The 15,426-nt window shown below is 39.7% G+C and overlaps 1 protein-coding gene across 4 annotated transcripts in view; it reads right to left on the bottom strand.

The window, feature by feature from the left end:
* The window catches only part of ltn1 (listerin E3 ubiquitin protein ligase 1), a 139,709-nt gene that overhangs the window by 34,888 nt on the left and 89,395 nt on the right, over positions 1-15,426 (bottom strand). For all 4 annotated transcript variants that reach the window (XR_009446562.1, XM_048540310.1, XM_059650366.1 and 1 more), the window contains 4 exons: positions 12,780-12,936; positions 10,075-10,182; positions 7,075-7,217; positions 1,998-2,148 (listed from right to left, as the gene is read on the bottom strand). Coding sequence is in view for 3 of the 4 variants with exons in the window: in XM_048540310.1 (XP_048396267.1) it covers positions 1,998-2,148; positions 7,075-7,217; positions 10,075-10,182; positions 12,780-12,936 (559 nt within the window). In the remaining variant the exon portion in view is untranslated. The remainder of the gene's footprint in view (positions 1-1,997; positions 2,149-7,074; positions 7,218-10,074; positions 10,183-12,779; positions 12,937-15,426) is intronic.

Here is a 15,426-nt window from a genome sequence, read left to right as displayed (position 1 = left end):
GGGACGGGGAGAGGGTTCTGAAATAAATAGGGAGAGGGGGGAAGAAGGATCGAAGGTGGATAGAGGAGAAGATAGGTAGAGAGGAGACAGATGAGTTAAAGGGATGGGAATGGAGCCAGTAGAGGTGAGTGTAGGTGGGGAGGTAGGGAGGGGATAGGTCAGTCCGGGGTGTACAGACAGGTCAAGGGGGTGGGATGAAGTTAGGAGGTAGGGAATGGAGGTGCGGCTTGAGGTGGGAGGAGCGGCTTGAGGTGGGAGGAGGGGATAGGTGACAGGAAGAACAGGTTAGGGAGGCAGGGACGAGCGGGGCTGGTTCTGGGATGCAGTTGGGGGGGGGGGGTGAGATTTTGAAGCTGGTGAAATCCTCTGGTATCTCCTAACCTCATCCCGCCCCCTTGACCTGTCCATCTTCCCTGGACTGACCTATCCCCTATCTACCGCCCCATCTATACGCACCTCTACAGGCTCCATCCCCGCCCCTTTAACTCATCTGTCTCCTCTCCACCTATCTTGTCCTCTATCCACCTTTGATCTGACTCCCCCTCTCTCCCTATTTATTTCAGAACCCTCTCCCCATCCCCCCTTTCTGATGGAGGGTCTAGGCCCGAAACATCAGCTTTTGTGCTCCTGAGATGCTGCCTGGCCTGCTGGTTCATCCAGCTCCACACTTTGTTATCTTGGATTCTCCAGCATCTGCAGTTCCCATTATCTCTGATTAGGAATTCAGACTTCTTTTTCAATATGTCATCAACAGTGTTATCAGGCACTATTTTCTTTGCAACAGCCTATTAAATGAAGCTCAGCTTGCATTCTGCTTGAGCCACTGTGCTCCTGAGCTCATTACAAACATGACCAAAAAGCTGAACACCAGATAATAATGACTGACCTTGACATCAAGGCCACAGTTGATGCAGTGTGGCATCAAGGAGTTCTTGAAAAATTAGAGTCAATGGGAATTAGGGGGAAAATACTAATCTTGTCTGTGAATCAGAGTTTGGTACATAACCAAGCCTGATAATTTAGAGCTGGTATAATTTGAACAGAAACTAAATCAAATCCCATCAGTCTTCTCCAATGGAGATTAAAGATCCAAGATTATTATTCAAAAAACATTGACAGCTCTCTGGATGACGCCAGCTTCCACATCGAAATGTACCACAAAAAAAACTAACAAATCATTCAATTTCCCTTGTAGCATATTAGTGCATAACAATACAACTTTCATTTAGACAGCATCATTCATGGCCTCAGGATGTCCAAATGTATTTTATAGTTAAGTAAGCATTTTTGAAATTTAAGCACTGTGACAAAACCTGCTATATTTACCAATATGGCAGGAGTCACGACATCAATAACAATTTAATGAATGTATCATTTTGAAAAAAACAAATATAAAGTTTCAGAAGATTTCAAAGGGTAGATTTTACACAGTTCATATGAAGAACAGACTTAATGTTTACCTCCTGTGTGTTATCCAAGTCTTACAAAATTATCACAGTACTGTTGACTAATGTAGAGTGATATTCAAAATCAAGATATTTATGTCATAAGGTCTATAGTTTTGAACCAAATAGATTGGTGATCATGAGTCAGTAAATATATAAATGTAAAGACACATGTTGGTAAAGATACAAATCTGCTTGACATTTTTTTTAAACGAGCAAATACACAGTCAGCTACATGTGTGTACCGGATGACCGCACTGTCAAGTTTAAATATGCTTCATCTATTTTCTGCGATTCCTCACTCAATGCTAAAAGTATACAGAATATATAAAAGTTCTTTTTGCTTGAATTCAATATTCATAAAGTTTCTTCATTCGGATTTACTTTATCATAAAATAACAAATTCATATACAAACACATTGCTTTCTCTATTCATAACAGTTGTTTACAAGGCAAATTTAAGTATATCCAAATCATTTCCAGGTGGAATATTTACACTTTTAAACTAAAGATAAAATAGAAACAAGTAACAACTCTGAATGATTAACTTACCAGTCAAACAAAAATATTTCTTCTTCATAGTTTCTCCATTCCATAACTGTATTTAATACATCAATAAACAACTGACCATCTATATGGCGACCTTCCACATTGATTCCATTCTGTAGGCAGCTATTTATAACAACAAGGCTTCCAAACCCTCCTGGAAATTCAATACATGCAAGATACATTTTGTATACATAAGCAAATGTAACACACAATTTCTTTAAAATCACTGAATAAATCAAAGCACTAAGTTTAATTCAAGAATTAATCTGCTAAATTTATTTCTTTTACATTTACAGATGATAGACTTCCACTTCTGGTGTGCGAAATTCCTGCACTGTTCAGAATCAGGCAAGTTCACCGTATTCAAGAAGATTTATACAATTTTTGAACAAAATACTTGGCACACAGTGAGATTTCAGATTTGCAGAGGATCACAATAATCCCTAAAATACTTCTTATAAAAAAAATGGTACAACAGAACTTCCAGTAGAACAAATGCAGGGGGAAGAAAAAAAGTAGTCTGAAACCGTAATCTCATAGTCAATGAAGACGGAACAGCAGTGGAATCCAAGGACTATCAGCTAAGTGTTCTGAAGAAGAGTCACTGGACCCGAAATGTTAACTTTGATTTCTCTCCGCAGACGCTGCTCGACCTCGAGCCTAATGCCAAAATTAGGAGAGCTATCTCACACACTAGTCAAACAACTGCCGCTGCAATATAGTCATACGTACAAAACATATTTTACCATGTCCCAGACAAGACCATCACTATGTCTGAGTACATTCTGTCCCAGTGCAGGACAGACCCAGCAGAGTTGATGGTACAGTGGTATAAGGTTGGGAAGGAGTTATCCTGGGGGGTTCTCAACATCAACTCTGGAACTCTGCAGTCCGCAACATCCAGTCCAGAGAGATGGTGGGCAATAGACAACGGCCTGCAGAAGGGTGCTTCACAAATATCCCCATTCTCAATGATGGGGGAGCATATCAGTGCAAAAACTATGGCTGGAGCATTTGCAACAGTCACTAGATGTCTCCAGGATCACTGGAGCCAGTTTTCAGCCAATTTGATTTATTCCACTTTGATATCAATAAACAGCTGAAGGCAACATATACTGCAAAGGCTCTTAGTCCCGACAATATTCTACCAATAGTATTGGAGACCTGTGTTTCAGAACTAGTCTTGTCCCTAGCCAAACCGTTCCACTACGGGCACAGCAGTGGCATCAAGCCAGTAATGTGAAAAATTACTAAGGTATGTACTGAATACAAAACGCAGTACAAATCCAACTTGGCCATTGTCTGTTTGGGTTTTGTCCAGTGTTATTGTCTCCAGATTTCACTGTCTCAGTTCAAATATGGAAAGAAGAGATGAACTCCAGAGATTAGGCGCGAGTGACTTCCCTTGACATCAAGACAGCATTTGACCCAATGTGAAATCAAGGAGCACTGCAATACTGGAATCTGCAGGAATCAAGGGGAACATTCTCCACTAGTTGGAGCTATACCTGGCACAAAGGAAGATAGCTGGAAGTCAGTCGTCTATCCTCCAAGACATCACTGCAGGAGTACCTCAGGGGAGTGCCCTAGGCCCAACCATTTTCAGCTGATTCATCAATTACCTTCCTTCCATCATAAAGTCAGAAGTGGGACTGTTTGCTGATGATTGCACAATGTTCAGCACTATTTGCAACTTCTCAGACTGAAGCAGCCCATATCCAAATGCAGCAAGACTTGCACAATATCCAGACTTGGGCCGACAAGTAGCAAGTAACATTCATGTCACACAGGGGACAAGCAATGATCGTTTCTATTAAAAGAGAATCTAGTCATTGCCTATTCCAATGGCATTACCATCACCGAATTCTCAGGATTCATCTTCTGACGTGGTTGGGAAGCAGTGAGGAGGGGGTTTATCATTGACTAGCAGCAGAACTAGACTATCCATATAAATAAATTGCTACAAGAGCAGATCAGAAGCTTGGAATCCAACAAGATCAACTCAGCTCCTGACTCCCAAATCCTTTCCATCATTTACAGGCACACGTCAGGTGTGATGGAATAATACTTACAAATATACTGCAGAAATTTATCAAGGCTCCTTGGACAGCATGTTCCAAAAGCACAACCTCTGCCACCTAGAGAGACACAGGCAGCAGATACATGGAACACCACTAACTGCATATTCATCTCTAAGTCATTCACTATCCTGATTTGGAAATATACTGCCATTCCAATATTCATGTGGAACTCTGGCAACATCTTCTGCATCTATGCACAATTTACCAAGTACATCTATGATTAGCTCAACCATTTCCTTCGTCATCCTCTTACTCTTAAAGTATTGATTAATTTTAATTTTACAGGCCAACACATTTTTCATATCCTGCATTGACTTTCCTAATTTCGTTTTCTGCTTCACCTCTGTGCTTTCTATGCTCCTCTAATTTTTCGAAAATATTTAATGTTTTAAAGTTGTCAAAAGCTCTATTTTTCTTATTTGGAGGTCAGTTAGTTCAGTTGGCTGGATGTTTGATTTTTGATTCGGAGTAACACCACCAGTGCGGATTCAATTCCCACACCAGAATGCTCTGGATTTTAAATGCTTTAAAGTGATGGTGGTGGGGAATGAGTTTATTTTGTTGTGTGTTTTAAAATTTAGATGAAGGCCACCAAAAGTCAGATTGAGGAATTGCTGCATTCATGGAAAGCAATACAACAATCAAGGCTACAATAATCTTGCACATGGCAAAATGAGCAAAAAGGAAACCAATGATGTCTACGGAGGATGCGCCTCACTCACTGACGTGCAGGCATTTTCTTATATGAGCAGCCTGATAATGACCCAAAGTGTCAAAATCTTCAATGTCAAATAAACATCTCATTTGTGATATTTCTTCACTGATCAATAATTCACTACTAGATATTTGACCAACTTAACCGAACAGCTGTCTTGCTGAGGTTGAGAAGGAGAAGTAAAAGAAATGCCAGCATCAAAAGGAGCAGAAACAGGAAATTCAAACAAAGAATTGGGTATGTTGGAGACTTGAAACAAAAACAGAATTTTTTGTTGAAATTCAGCAGGTCTGGCAACATCTGCGGGGAAAAAGCAGAGTTAACATTTTGTGCCCAGTAACCCTTCATCAGAACTGATAGTAGCTAGGAAAAAGTTGCATTTATGATAAAGATTGATGGTTTTGGTGGGGGTTGTAGGTGGAGAGAAGGGTGGAAACGGATAGATGGAGATGGGGCCCAGAGAGAGAGAGCGCGTGTGAGAGAGAGCGCGCGAGAGAGAGATATGAAAGGGGTAGATAAATGAGGAGATAATGGATGGCAGGCCTGGACAGAAGAGAAGCTAAATAGGTGATAATGAGAGCTGAGGGTGGCAGAAAATGGATAGGCTGTGCTGAAAGCAAACCATGTAATGGGATAATAGGCCTAAGAGTGCGAAAATATAACAGGACCTGGTATGGGTCTGGTTTTAAAACAAAATGCAATGAAGCTCGAAAGGTGTTGAACTCAGTATTGTGTCCCAAAGGATGCAGTGTCCCCAGGAGAAAATGCTGCTCTTTGAGCTTGCACTGAGGCTTGAGGGAACATGGTAACAGGCCTGAGTCACAAATGTTAGCACAGGAACATAATGGTGTTAAAGTGGCAGGCAACTGGAAGCTCTGGGTCATTTTTATGGATAGGAACAGTGACTCAGGGAACTGCGGATGTGAAAAAGTGACCAGCATCTGAAAGAAGGAGCCAGTCTTCACCGGTGTATGATACAGGGTCTTCTGAATACACCATAGTTATCTGAAGATCAGTAAAAGGCAGTGTTGGAGATGTCTTCATATAACTAGGGATTTAATCACAGGCGTCCACCAAATCCAGTAGGAAGATCTGCAGATGTACATCTTGCGAAGCAGTGCTAGGCTCTGAAGATCACAGCAGCAAGGAATCTTCTAGCCAGCAGTTTCTTTCAAATCTCAAATGAGGACATGAGTTACCAATTGGTAATCCACAAGAGCATTTTTAAGTTCACCAACAGCTCTAGAGGAAAGTAATTCAGTTCGTTCAGTTCACCAAAAATCCAGAGAGCCAGATAATACCCAAGCTGTTGGATTTACAACGATCACTGGGTTCCTCAGGTACAAAGGGCCATTAAGTGCACATATGTGGCTCTCAGTGTTTCATGGCTTCATCCAGCCACATTCTGGAACAGTAAGTGGGTGGGGGGAGTGCACTTTCTCAATGTCCAGCATGTTTGTGAGAGGCAACAACTCCGACAGGTGCTGGCCTACCATTAAGGGGGCTGCCACAATGCCTAAATTCTGCATAAATCTCAGGTTTCTTGAATGTTCTTTGCACCCATCCCAGCATTCCACCTCCATCAACAAAATTATTTCCAAGTTTGGCTCGCCAGTGATAAGGGGCAGCTCTAGAAGACAGGGAAAATGGCACACCAAAAATTACTGTAATGTTGTCCGTACATCCACTAACAGCCAACTGTGCACAGACAATTGGTCTTCTGAAACGCTGCCAGGGTGCCTTAGGAAAATGAAGCTCCTGAAGGTCCCTGCAGAGGTTCAGAACTTCCTGTCCACCTCTCTGTAAAACATGGCATTTCACCTGTGCATGCATTTGTAACGAGCTAAGAACTTAATTGCAGGAGGAAACCCAACCAACACTCTGCAACAATGCCTCCCAATTTTAGGCCTATCTCTATCCTTAGTTTTAAATAAAAACGGTTCTCCCAACAGCTCACAAACGTTAATTAAATAAATGTTCACGCATTAATTTTCAGCAATGTAGATTGAGGGATAATGTTTGCCAGATGCCATGAGAAATCCTTTACTTTCCTGTAACTAATGTCAAAGGATCTTTTACATCATATGCCTTTGGTTCAATGTGTCAACAGAAAAATCACTGCAGCACTTTCAACAGGACCATACTGAAGTGTCAAGTGAAATTATGTACTCAATTGTTTGAAATCACAAACTCAGAAAAATAAATGAAGAAGGTGAAGGCTAAGGCTTTTTTAAAAAATAAAATGAAGATTTTATGATATTAAATGAAGAAGCAAAACACTTACCATTAATGCTAGTAATATCTGTGCCCTTGCTTGTAGAAAGCTTTGCAGCACACCAGGTCACAAGAAGATTTTTATCTTCCTGGAGAAGAGATGGAGCAATGCCCTGAATTGTGTGCAGGCATGCCTCAGTCAAAGGGAAAAATCTAGAAGCAGAAATACTATTGACTAGGGACTGAAGTATATAATTGTTAGAAAGTACACACAGAACCAAGGAATATATAAATTTCTCAAGTAAAAGAGCAAATCAAGATTAGAGTAACACTAGGATTCATCTCGACTAATATTACTGCAGGGTCAGTTTTCACTCTGCGCCTGTACCTCCATCACCAGCTTCCTAAGTTCATCCTTTGTAAATAGCGGGTTCCTGACCAGGAAGGAGACCCCACACTTCCGAGCCACGTCATCCTCACCAAGTGGGTTGATTAACAGCCAGGCATTGAAAGGTGGAGATGCTACTCAAATGTGGACCAATTAAATTATCTAAACTGGGGCAAGAATGGAGGGAGAAAAGGACAATAAAAGGCGCTTAGGAATCCAGGCTTGTTCTGAGCAGCTTCCTAGGGTTGGAGGCTATCTACATCCCCATGATAGCTCCAGGAAGTGACATAACTTATGGGACTTATTTTCTTAATCAATTTGTTCAGAGATGTTATAACACACCTCTGGAGCAGGTGGACTATGAACCCAGGCATTCTAGTCTAAAGGTAGGGCCACTACCACTGCTCCACATGAGGGCCATAAGCAGAAAACTCACTGCAAATGTGGGCCTTAAGAGTTATTTAGTCATTTTGGGAGGAAACAGACCCCCTGCCTATCAAGTCCATGCCACTCTCCATGGAGCAATCCAAATAGTATCAATCCCACAGCATATCTCTTGCATGTTTACTTCCCTCAAATGCTCACCCAATTTTCTTTTTTCAAATAATTTGAACAACTCCACTTCTGCCACTCTTATAAGCTGCAAGTTCCAGCTCCTGACGAGCTGGGTACAAAAGTTCTTCCAACCAGCATCTTTGAATATTTGCACAAAACCTTCAAACCGTGACCTCTCGTTCCTGTACCATCAGCTAATGGGAACAGCTTTTCTTCGTCTACCTTATTTAATCTTGTCATAACCTTGTAAACCTCAATCAAATCTTTTCTCAATCTCCTCACCACAAGGAGAAAACCACTAGCTTCTTCAAAATAACCTTGAATAATTGAAAAGTGAAATATTTTTAAATGGAGAGGGATTACAGGACTCTGAGGGACAAGAGGGATCACAGTGTCCTAGAACAGGTGTCACAGAAGTTAGCATACAGGTAAAGCAAGTGATTCAGAAGGCAAATGGAATATTCTTGTTTGTTGAAAGGGGAATAGAATATAAAAAGAGATGCTTTACTACATTAGTGAGACCACATTCAGAGTACCGTGAAAGTCTCTTTATTTAAGAAGCAATATAAATGTATTTAAAGTAGTTCATTCAACTGATTCCTTGAAAGAAGGGATTGTCTTAGAGACTTTAAAGGGACGAGAGATGATCTTATTAAAACATACAAGATCTTAAGGGGACCTAGAAGTGTGGATGGTGAAGGGATGTTTCTCATTCTGCAAGACTAGAACTTGGGGACACAGCTGAATAATAAGGGGTCCCCTATTTAAAACAGGGTTGAGGGACGACTTTTTCTCTTAAAAGACTGTGTTTCTATAAAACTCTCTTCTCCAAAGAGCTGCAGAGTCAGTTATTGAATATTTTTAAGGCAGAGGTAGACAGATTCCCATCTAACAGGGGAGTCAAAAAGTATACTGGGAAGCAGAAAAGTGAAGTTGAGGCCAAAATTGCATCAGCCACAATCTTATAAAATGATGGAGCAGGCTCATGGGGTCGAATGGCCTACTCCTGCTCCTAATTCAGACCTTGGTATGCAACCTTGCAGTTAAAATCCCTCATCCCTGGAACTATCCTCTTTCAATCCATTCCACACCCACTCAAGGAATCACACATCATTCCTAAAGTATGGTGAGCAGACTGAACGCAATATTCTACCTGGGGCTTAATCAATACTTTAAATGCTTTCAGCATGATGTTTCCTTTTGTACTCAATGCCACTATTTATGCAACAAAAATTTCAAATGCTGTGCTAAATAATCTGTTAGTATGGCTTGCCACCTTCAAACATCTATACATATGAACCCCCAAGAGCCCACCCAACTTGCATGTACAGGGTGGGCAAAGGACAGCCAGCAACAATTCTGTCAGGAAGGAAATTCCACTTGGGACAATGGGATAATGGTATGCCTCTGTGCTCAAATTTGTCTTCTTTATTATGGCACCTAGATCAGATTGAAACACAAGAAAATTGTGCCCTAAAGTGCAGCGCTCAAGAAGAAGTAATTAAAATCAATAGTAATACACTTGGCATGACATTAATAGCATATTGGAAATGGGTTCGAAAGAAAACAGATTACAAGAACAAGGTGTTACGATTATAATAAATGCTGCATGTGCAAGACTTTTATTAAAGGCAAGGAAAAATTATAATACATAAAAGCTTTAAGACTGCCTTTATTATAAAATAAAAGCAATTTTAAGATATTACTTTTTAATTTACAATAACTTACCCAGAAATAGAAAATAACTAATTCAGGAGTAACAAAGTGATAAGTGCAATAATTTCTTAATTAACCTAAGGATGTTATTATAGTTAGACTCAATAGCCTTAGGCGGACAGGTCCTTTAAAAGTCAACATCTGATACTCTACAGTGTAAATGCTCAAGTTCTTTTGAAATAGTATACGGTCCAATTCACCAGAAGCAATCTTGGAAAATTTATTTAATGAGGTACACTGCATTAGATTCATAAAATGTCCTCTAGATTAATAAGATTATACAGTACAAAACACCTTTCAGTCTTCACATTACAGGGCGATAATTCCACCATTAACAGTGAAAGGAGGGACACAAAAAGTGACTTCAAGTAATAATTGAATTTAAATTTCTTAACATAATCGAGTTCTTACCTGTCCACTGTAATGTACAACTGTTTTAGGTCGCAACCATTAATCACTTTGGTTCGGGTAATAAATTGAGATGCAGTTAAAGCCCAGAGCAATCCACTATGTAATGATCTATTTGAAAGAATTTAAAAAAATTAATTCAATTCATTATAGATTTTTATTAGGCTGGGATATTAAGGGATTTGGAGAAAAACGTAGATAAGGTAACTTATGGTGGAAGAGACTCAAGGGCACCTCTTCCTTGGCTTTTAACGTTTCTTAAATTCTTAGAAGAATCACCTTCATATAATGTACAGCTTTAACTTTTTCTGTTGAGCATTTGAGGGATGAAGTGTGCCCCTGTTATAAATAAATCAGTTGTCAGTAAATTAGGTTCACTGGAAGTTCATGCTGATTGCACAGATTTCACTCAGTATCATCTTAAACGCAGTTACCTTGGTTTGTAAAATCAATACCTGTTTGATAATTTTACTGGGATTGAATGTTATTTTTTTCCTTTCTATTGGAGATCAATTTTTGAAAATATCATCTATTTTAACACATTCAAACTTTTTTTTATTTGCAATGGACACATTCAATAGTATCTTTCAAAAAGAAATGAGATAAATCTCTGATGGAGAAAATAATTGCAGGTATATGGAAAAAGATTGGGGATGTGAGGCTAACCGAACTGCTCTTCCGAAGAGCTATGCAGCTTTGATAGGCCAATTAGCTTCTAACAATGCAGTACTAGTCCATAACTTTTCTTAAGTGTGTCATTTATGTAAAAGTAGGAAGTCCCCAATTCTACTTTTTTTCTACATCCTGTTCAGTGACCAAATTATGGTCAACACTCTCACTGAATTTATGTTGCACATATTTTAACAACATAGTCCAGCTCACTATTCTGATTAATCTATTGTGAAAGGATAATTTGAGGATGAGGTGAGGAAAAAGATGTTCTGCACTGAGCAGAATCTTTGCAGATCTATCAGATGTTGAAATTTTGGATATGTACATTTGGTGCTATTGCTAGATTTAGTTCAGCAGTATCTGAAAGAAAATGCTCAGGAACCTTCATCTCTGCTGATCAGGATCAAACATTCACATTGTACACCCCTTACTAAGTGACAGCATTGCAAGACAAACTATTATTTATTGCAGAATTCTTGTTGATTTTGCCCACGTGTATTTGTTTATAATCACAACACACAAAATTTACAAGGTAATTTTAATCCTCCAGTCACTCAATCTCTATTGACTGAGAAACACTTGGGACAAGCATCACTTCCAAGTTCTCTAGCAGGACACACTTTATCTCGGGTTGATGATACAATTGCAGCACCTTTACATGCAACAGATCAAAATTCTCCAACTTCCTCAGCACCTCTGTTGCTTTAAATCACCACAAAGACAGCAGCAGTTCAGTCAAAAGATCCACCATCATTATTTCAGAGCATTGCAGGTTTGGTAAATTTGCAATGTTTAAAAACACAGACCAAAACACACAAAACAAGACTCCACAAGAAGCATACATTACATAATAGGTGAAGGGGTTAAAATTCCATGGGATTTACAGCCACACAAAATGAAGAACAGTGATTGTCTCCAAGCTGTAGGTACAGATTCATAATATGGATAGATGGTGCACTTTAACAGTGAGGGAGTAACACTGCACTTATCTCAAATGAGGTTCAAATATTCTTTGGTGGTCTGATTTAGTAACACACCATCCTGTAGGGTATGTCTGACAGTGTGATATGCAAACGAGTCACTGCATCACATCCTATGACACACAATGCTACATGATCTTGCAGCAAGAGCTTCATAACAAGATGGAACCACATTAAAACAATTCTTAAATAAGTTAATGTTTTTCTTACCTCAGAAAACACTGCAAACATTCTTTATCAACACAAAAAGTCCAAAATATTATACAGAAATAACAAGGTGCAGAGCTGGATGAACACAGCAGGCTAAGCAGCATCAGAGGAGCAGGAAAGCTGACGTTTTGGGCCTAGATCCTTCTTCAGAAAAAAAATCTCAGATTCTCCAGCATTTGCATTCGACTATCTCCAAAGTATTAGACATCCTTGCAACTCCCAAATAATAACAAAGACATCCCTTTAATCAATCCTCTGTAATACATGTCACCTTTACTATGCCCCAAAAGTAACTATTCTAACACTGTCCTCTAGGGAGTTTTCATAAAAACCTGGGCCATTTTGCTTTTTGTCAAAAACACAATTTCAATCTCTGCTTGCTTGTACTTACCATAGCAGTTACTATCTGCGCAAAGTTTTACTACATCAACTCCACAATCTCACTTATTTTTTCCCCTATATTAGAATTAGCTCCCCTTTGGGTTCAAAGCAAATTAGCAGAACATAGGAAAATGAAACACAATGTTTTTAAATTAAACATTGGAATGCAGGTGATCAAATAATCATTCACTGTTGTGCACCAGCAATACTGAATTTCAATTGAATTAACAAATCAAAATATGACAACAACCAGCCAACAAGGCTGGACAGAAGATAACAGCATTTTCTATGGAAGTCCTGTGGATTTCTGTCAGAATTGCTGGCAATAGCTTTTTCTAGCAGTGAATAAATACACCCATAAGTACAACAAATTGTGACATTAATATTATATTTCATACTACAAGACGATAAAAAAACTACTGAATTATAATAATATAGACTCAGTCACAGATTTGGTGTGATTACCTGCTGAAGAGAGTTTCAGACAATGTACTGCATGCTTTCATCAGTCTATCACGTGTAATATCAAATTGAAGTAGCAGTTCATGGTACTTAGAAATAGTAGGACAAATATCTTGCATTTCTTCACACCACTGCAAAGAATACAGCATTTCTGCAGCAACTAGTAAAAACAAAGAATAAAATGTAAAAGTATTCATAATATCTCGAAAAACAAAATCAAATATTCAGATGCCAAAGTATCTTTTTACTTTGCTGCAACATTCTACCACATCAGAAAAACTTTTAAACATTTTAAAAACAGCAAACCAAATTATTTTGGCCTCACTAATCTAAATATACAAGCTAAACAATCTATTTGTTTTCTGCCCGGACTTGACATATTCGAAAGAAACAAACTTTGTAGTGAATGAAACCTTTGAAGAGCAGGTGTGCATGCTGGAATGGATAGAGATAGAGGAAGAGGAAGCTGATGTGCTGAAAATTTTGTCAAACATTAAAATTGACAAGTCGCCAGGCCTGGACCAGATTTGTCCTCGGCTGCTTTGGGAAGCAAGAAATGAAATTGCTTCGCCACTTGTGAAGATCTTTGCATCCTCGCTCTCCACTAGAGTCGTACCTGAGGACTGGAGAGAGGCAAATGTAATTCCTCTCTTCAAGAAAGGAAATAGGGAAATCCCCGGCAATTACAGACCAGTAAGTCTCACGTCTGTCGTCTGCAAGGTGTTAGAAAGGATTCTGAGGGATAGGATTTATGACCATCTGGAGGAGCATGGCTTGATCAAATACAGTCAACACAGCTTTGTGAGGGGTAGGTCATGCCTCACAAACCTTATCGAGTTTTTTGGGGATGTGACTAGAAAAGTTGATGAGGGTCGAGCTGTGGATGTGGTGTATATGGACTTCAGTAAGGCATTTGATAAGTTTCCCCATGGTAGGCTCATTCAGAAGGTCAGGAGGAATGGGATACAGGGGAACTTAGCTGCTTGGATACAGAATTGGCTGGCCAACAGAAGACAGCGAGTGGTAGTAGAAGGTAAATATTCTGCCTGGAAGTCAGTGGTGAGTGGGGTTCCACAGAGCTCTGTCCTTGGGCCTCTACTGTTTGTAATTTTTATTAATGACTTGGATGAGGGGATTGAAGGATGGGTCAGCAAGTTTGCAGACGACACAAAGGTCAGAGGTGTCGTTGACAGTATAGAGGGCTGTTGTAGGCTGCAGCGGGACATTGACAGGATGCAGAGATGGGCTGAGAGGTGGCAGGTGGAGTTCAACCTGGATAAATGCAAGGTGATGCATTTTGGAAGGTCGAATTTGAAAGCTGAGTACAGGATTAAGGATAGGATTCTTGGCAGTGTGGAGGAACAGAGGGATCTTGGTGTGCAGATACATAGATCCCTTAAAATGGCCACCCAAGTGGACAGGGTTGTTAAGAAAGCATATGGTGTTTTGGCTTTCATTAGCAGGGGGATTGAGTTTAAGAGTCGTGAGATCTAGTTGCAGCTCTATAAAGCTTTGGTTAGACCGCACTTGGAATACTGCGTCCAGTTCTGGTCGCCGTATTATAGGAAAGATGTGGATGCTTTGGAGAGGGTTCAGAGGAGGTTTACCAGGATGCTGCCTGGACTGGAGGGCTTATCTTATGAAGAGAGATTGACTGAGCTTGGTCTCTTTTCATTGGAGAAAAGGAGGAGGAGAGGGGACCTAATTGAGGTATACAAGATAATGAGAGGCATAGATAGAGTTGATAGCCAGAGACTATTTCCCAGGGCAGAAATGGCTAGCACGAGGGGTCATAGTTTCAAGCTGGTTGGTGGAAAGTATAGAGGGGATGTCAGAGGCGGGTTCTTTACACAGAGAGTTGTGAGAGCATGGAATGCGTTGCCAGCAGCAGTTGTGGAAGCAAGGTCATTGGGGTCATTTAAGAGACTGCTGGACATGCATATGGTCACAGAAATTTGAGGGTGCATACATGAGGATCAATGGTCGGCACAACATTGTGGGCTGAAGGGCCTGTTCTGTGCTGTACTGTTCTATGTTCTATATGCTAAAACCTCAAAATAAGAGTTAAGCCATAATTATCCAACAAAAATACATCCAATAACTCTCCATGTAGACACTTGCACCATATAATTTTTAATATCATGTAAAGTAGCTAATATAAAACAATTCTTCCCCACCCCAGTGAAAGGGATCTATTAGTAATCGATATCAAGGATAATGAAAGGAAGGGTTAATGATTACATCTTCAACAAGGTCAAGAGATTATGAAGGCTTCACGAAGAGATTTGCATCAGTGCTTTAAAAATACATGTAGCCAGTTAAAACAAAGTCACTTGGATAGTGTGTAACTGATGCTGGGCATATTTGCATGGGAATGGTCTTTGGCTGGCGTCTGCAAAAAAGCACTACTAATTCTAAAAATCAATTACGCTGACCACAGAAAAAAATCAGTCGAACAGACTCAACACCTGAGACACTGTACACAAGTAACATTAGGATTCTGCTTTAACAAACTTAGAAATTATTTATTTTTAAGCCTCAGCTAAAAAAAAATCATTAAATTTAGTGCTTGCATATCAGATTAAAATGAAGACAATTCTATTTAAGTGATTCTCTTACTAAGTGCAACAAAATTAGCAATATTGAAAGA

The sequence above is a fragment of the Stegostoma tigrinum genome, chromosome 12 (genome assembly GCF_030684315.1).
Source record: "Stegostoma tigrinum isolate sSteTig4 chromosome 12, sSteTig4.hap1, whole genome shotgun sequence".
Taxonomy (NCBI): Eukaryota; Metazoa; Chordata; class Chondrichthyes; order Orectolobiformes; family Stegostomatidae; genus Stegostoma; species Stegostoma tigrinum.
The sequence above is the reverse complement of the archived record's forward strand: the minus strand, read 5'-3'. Positions and strand labels throughout refer to the sequence as shown.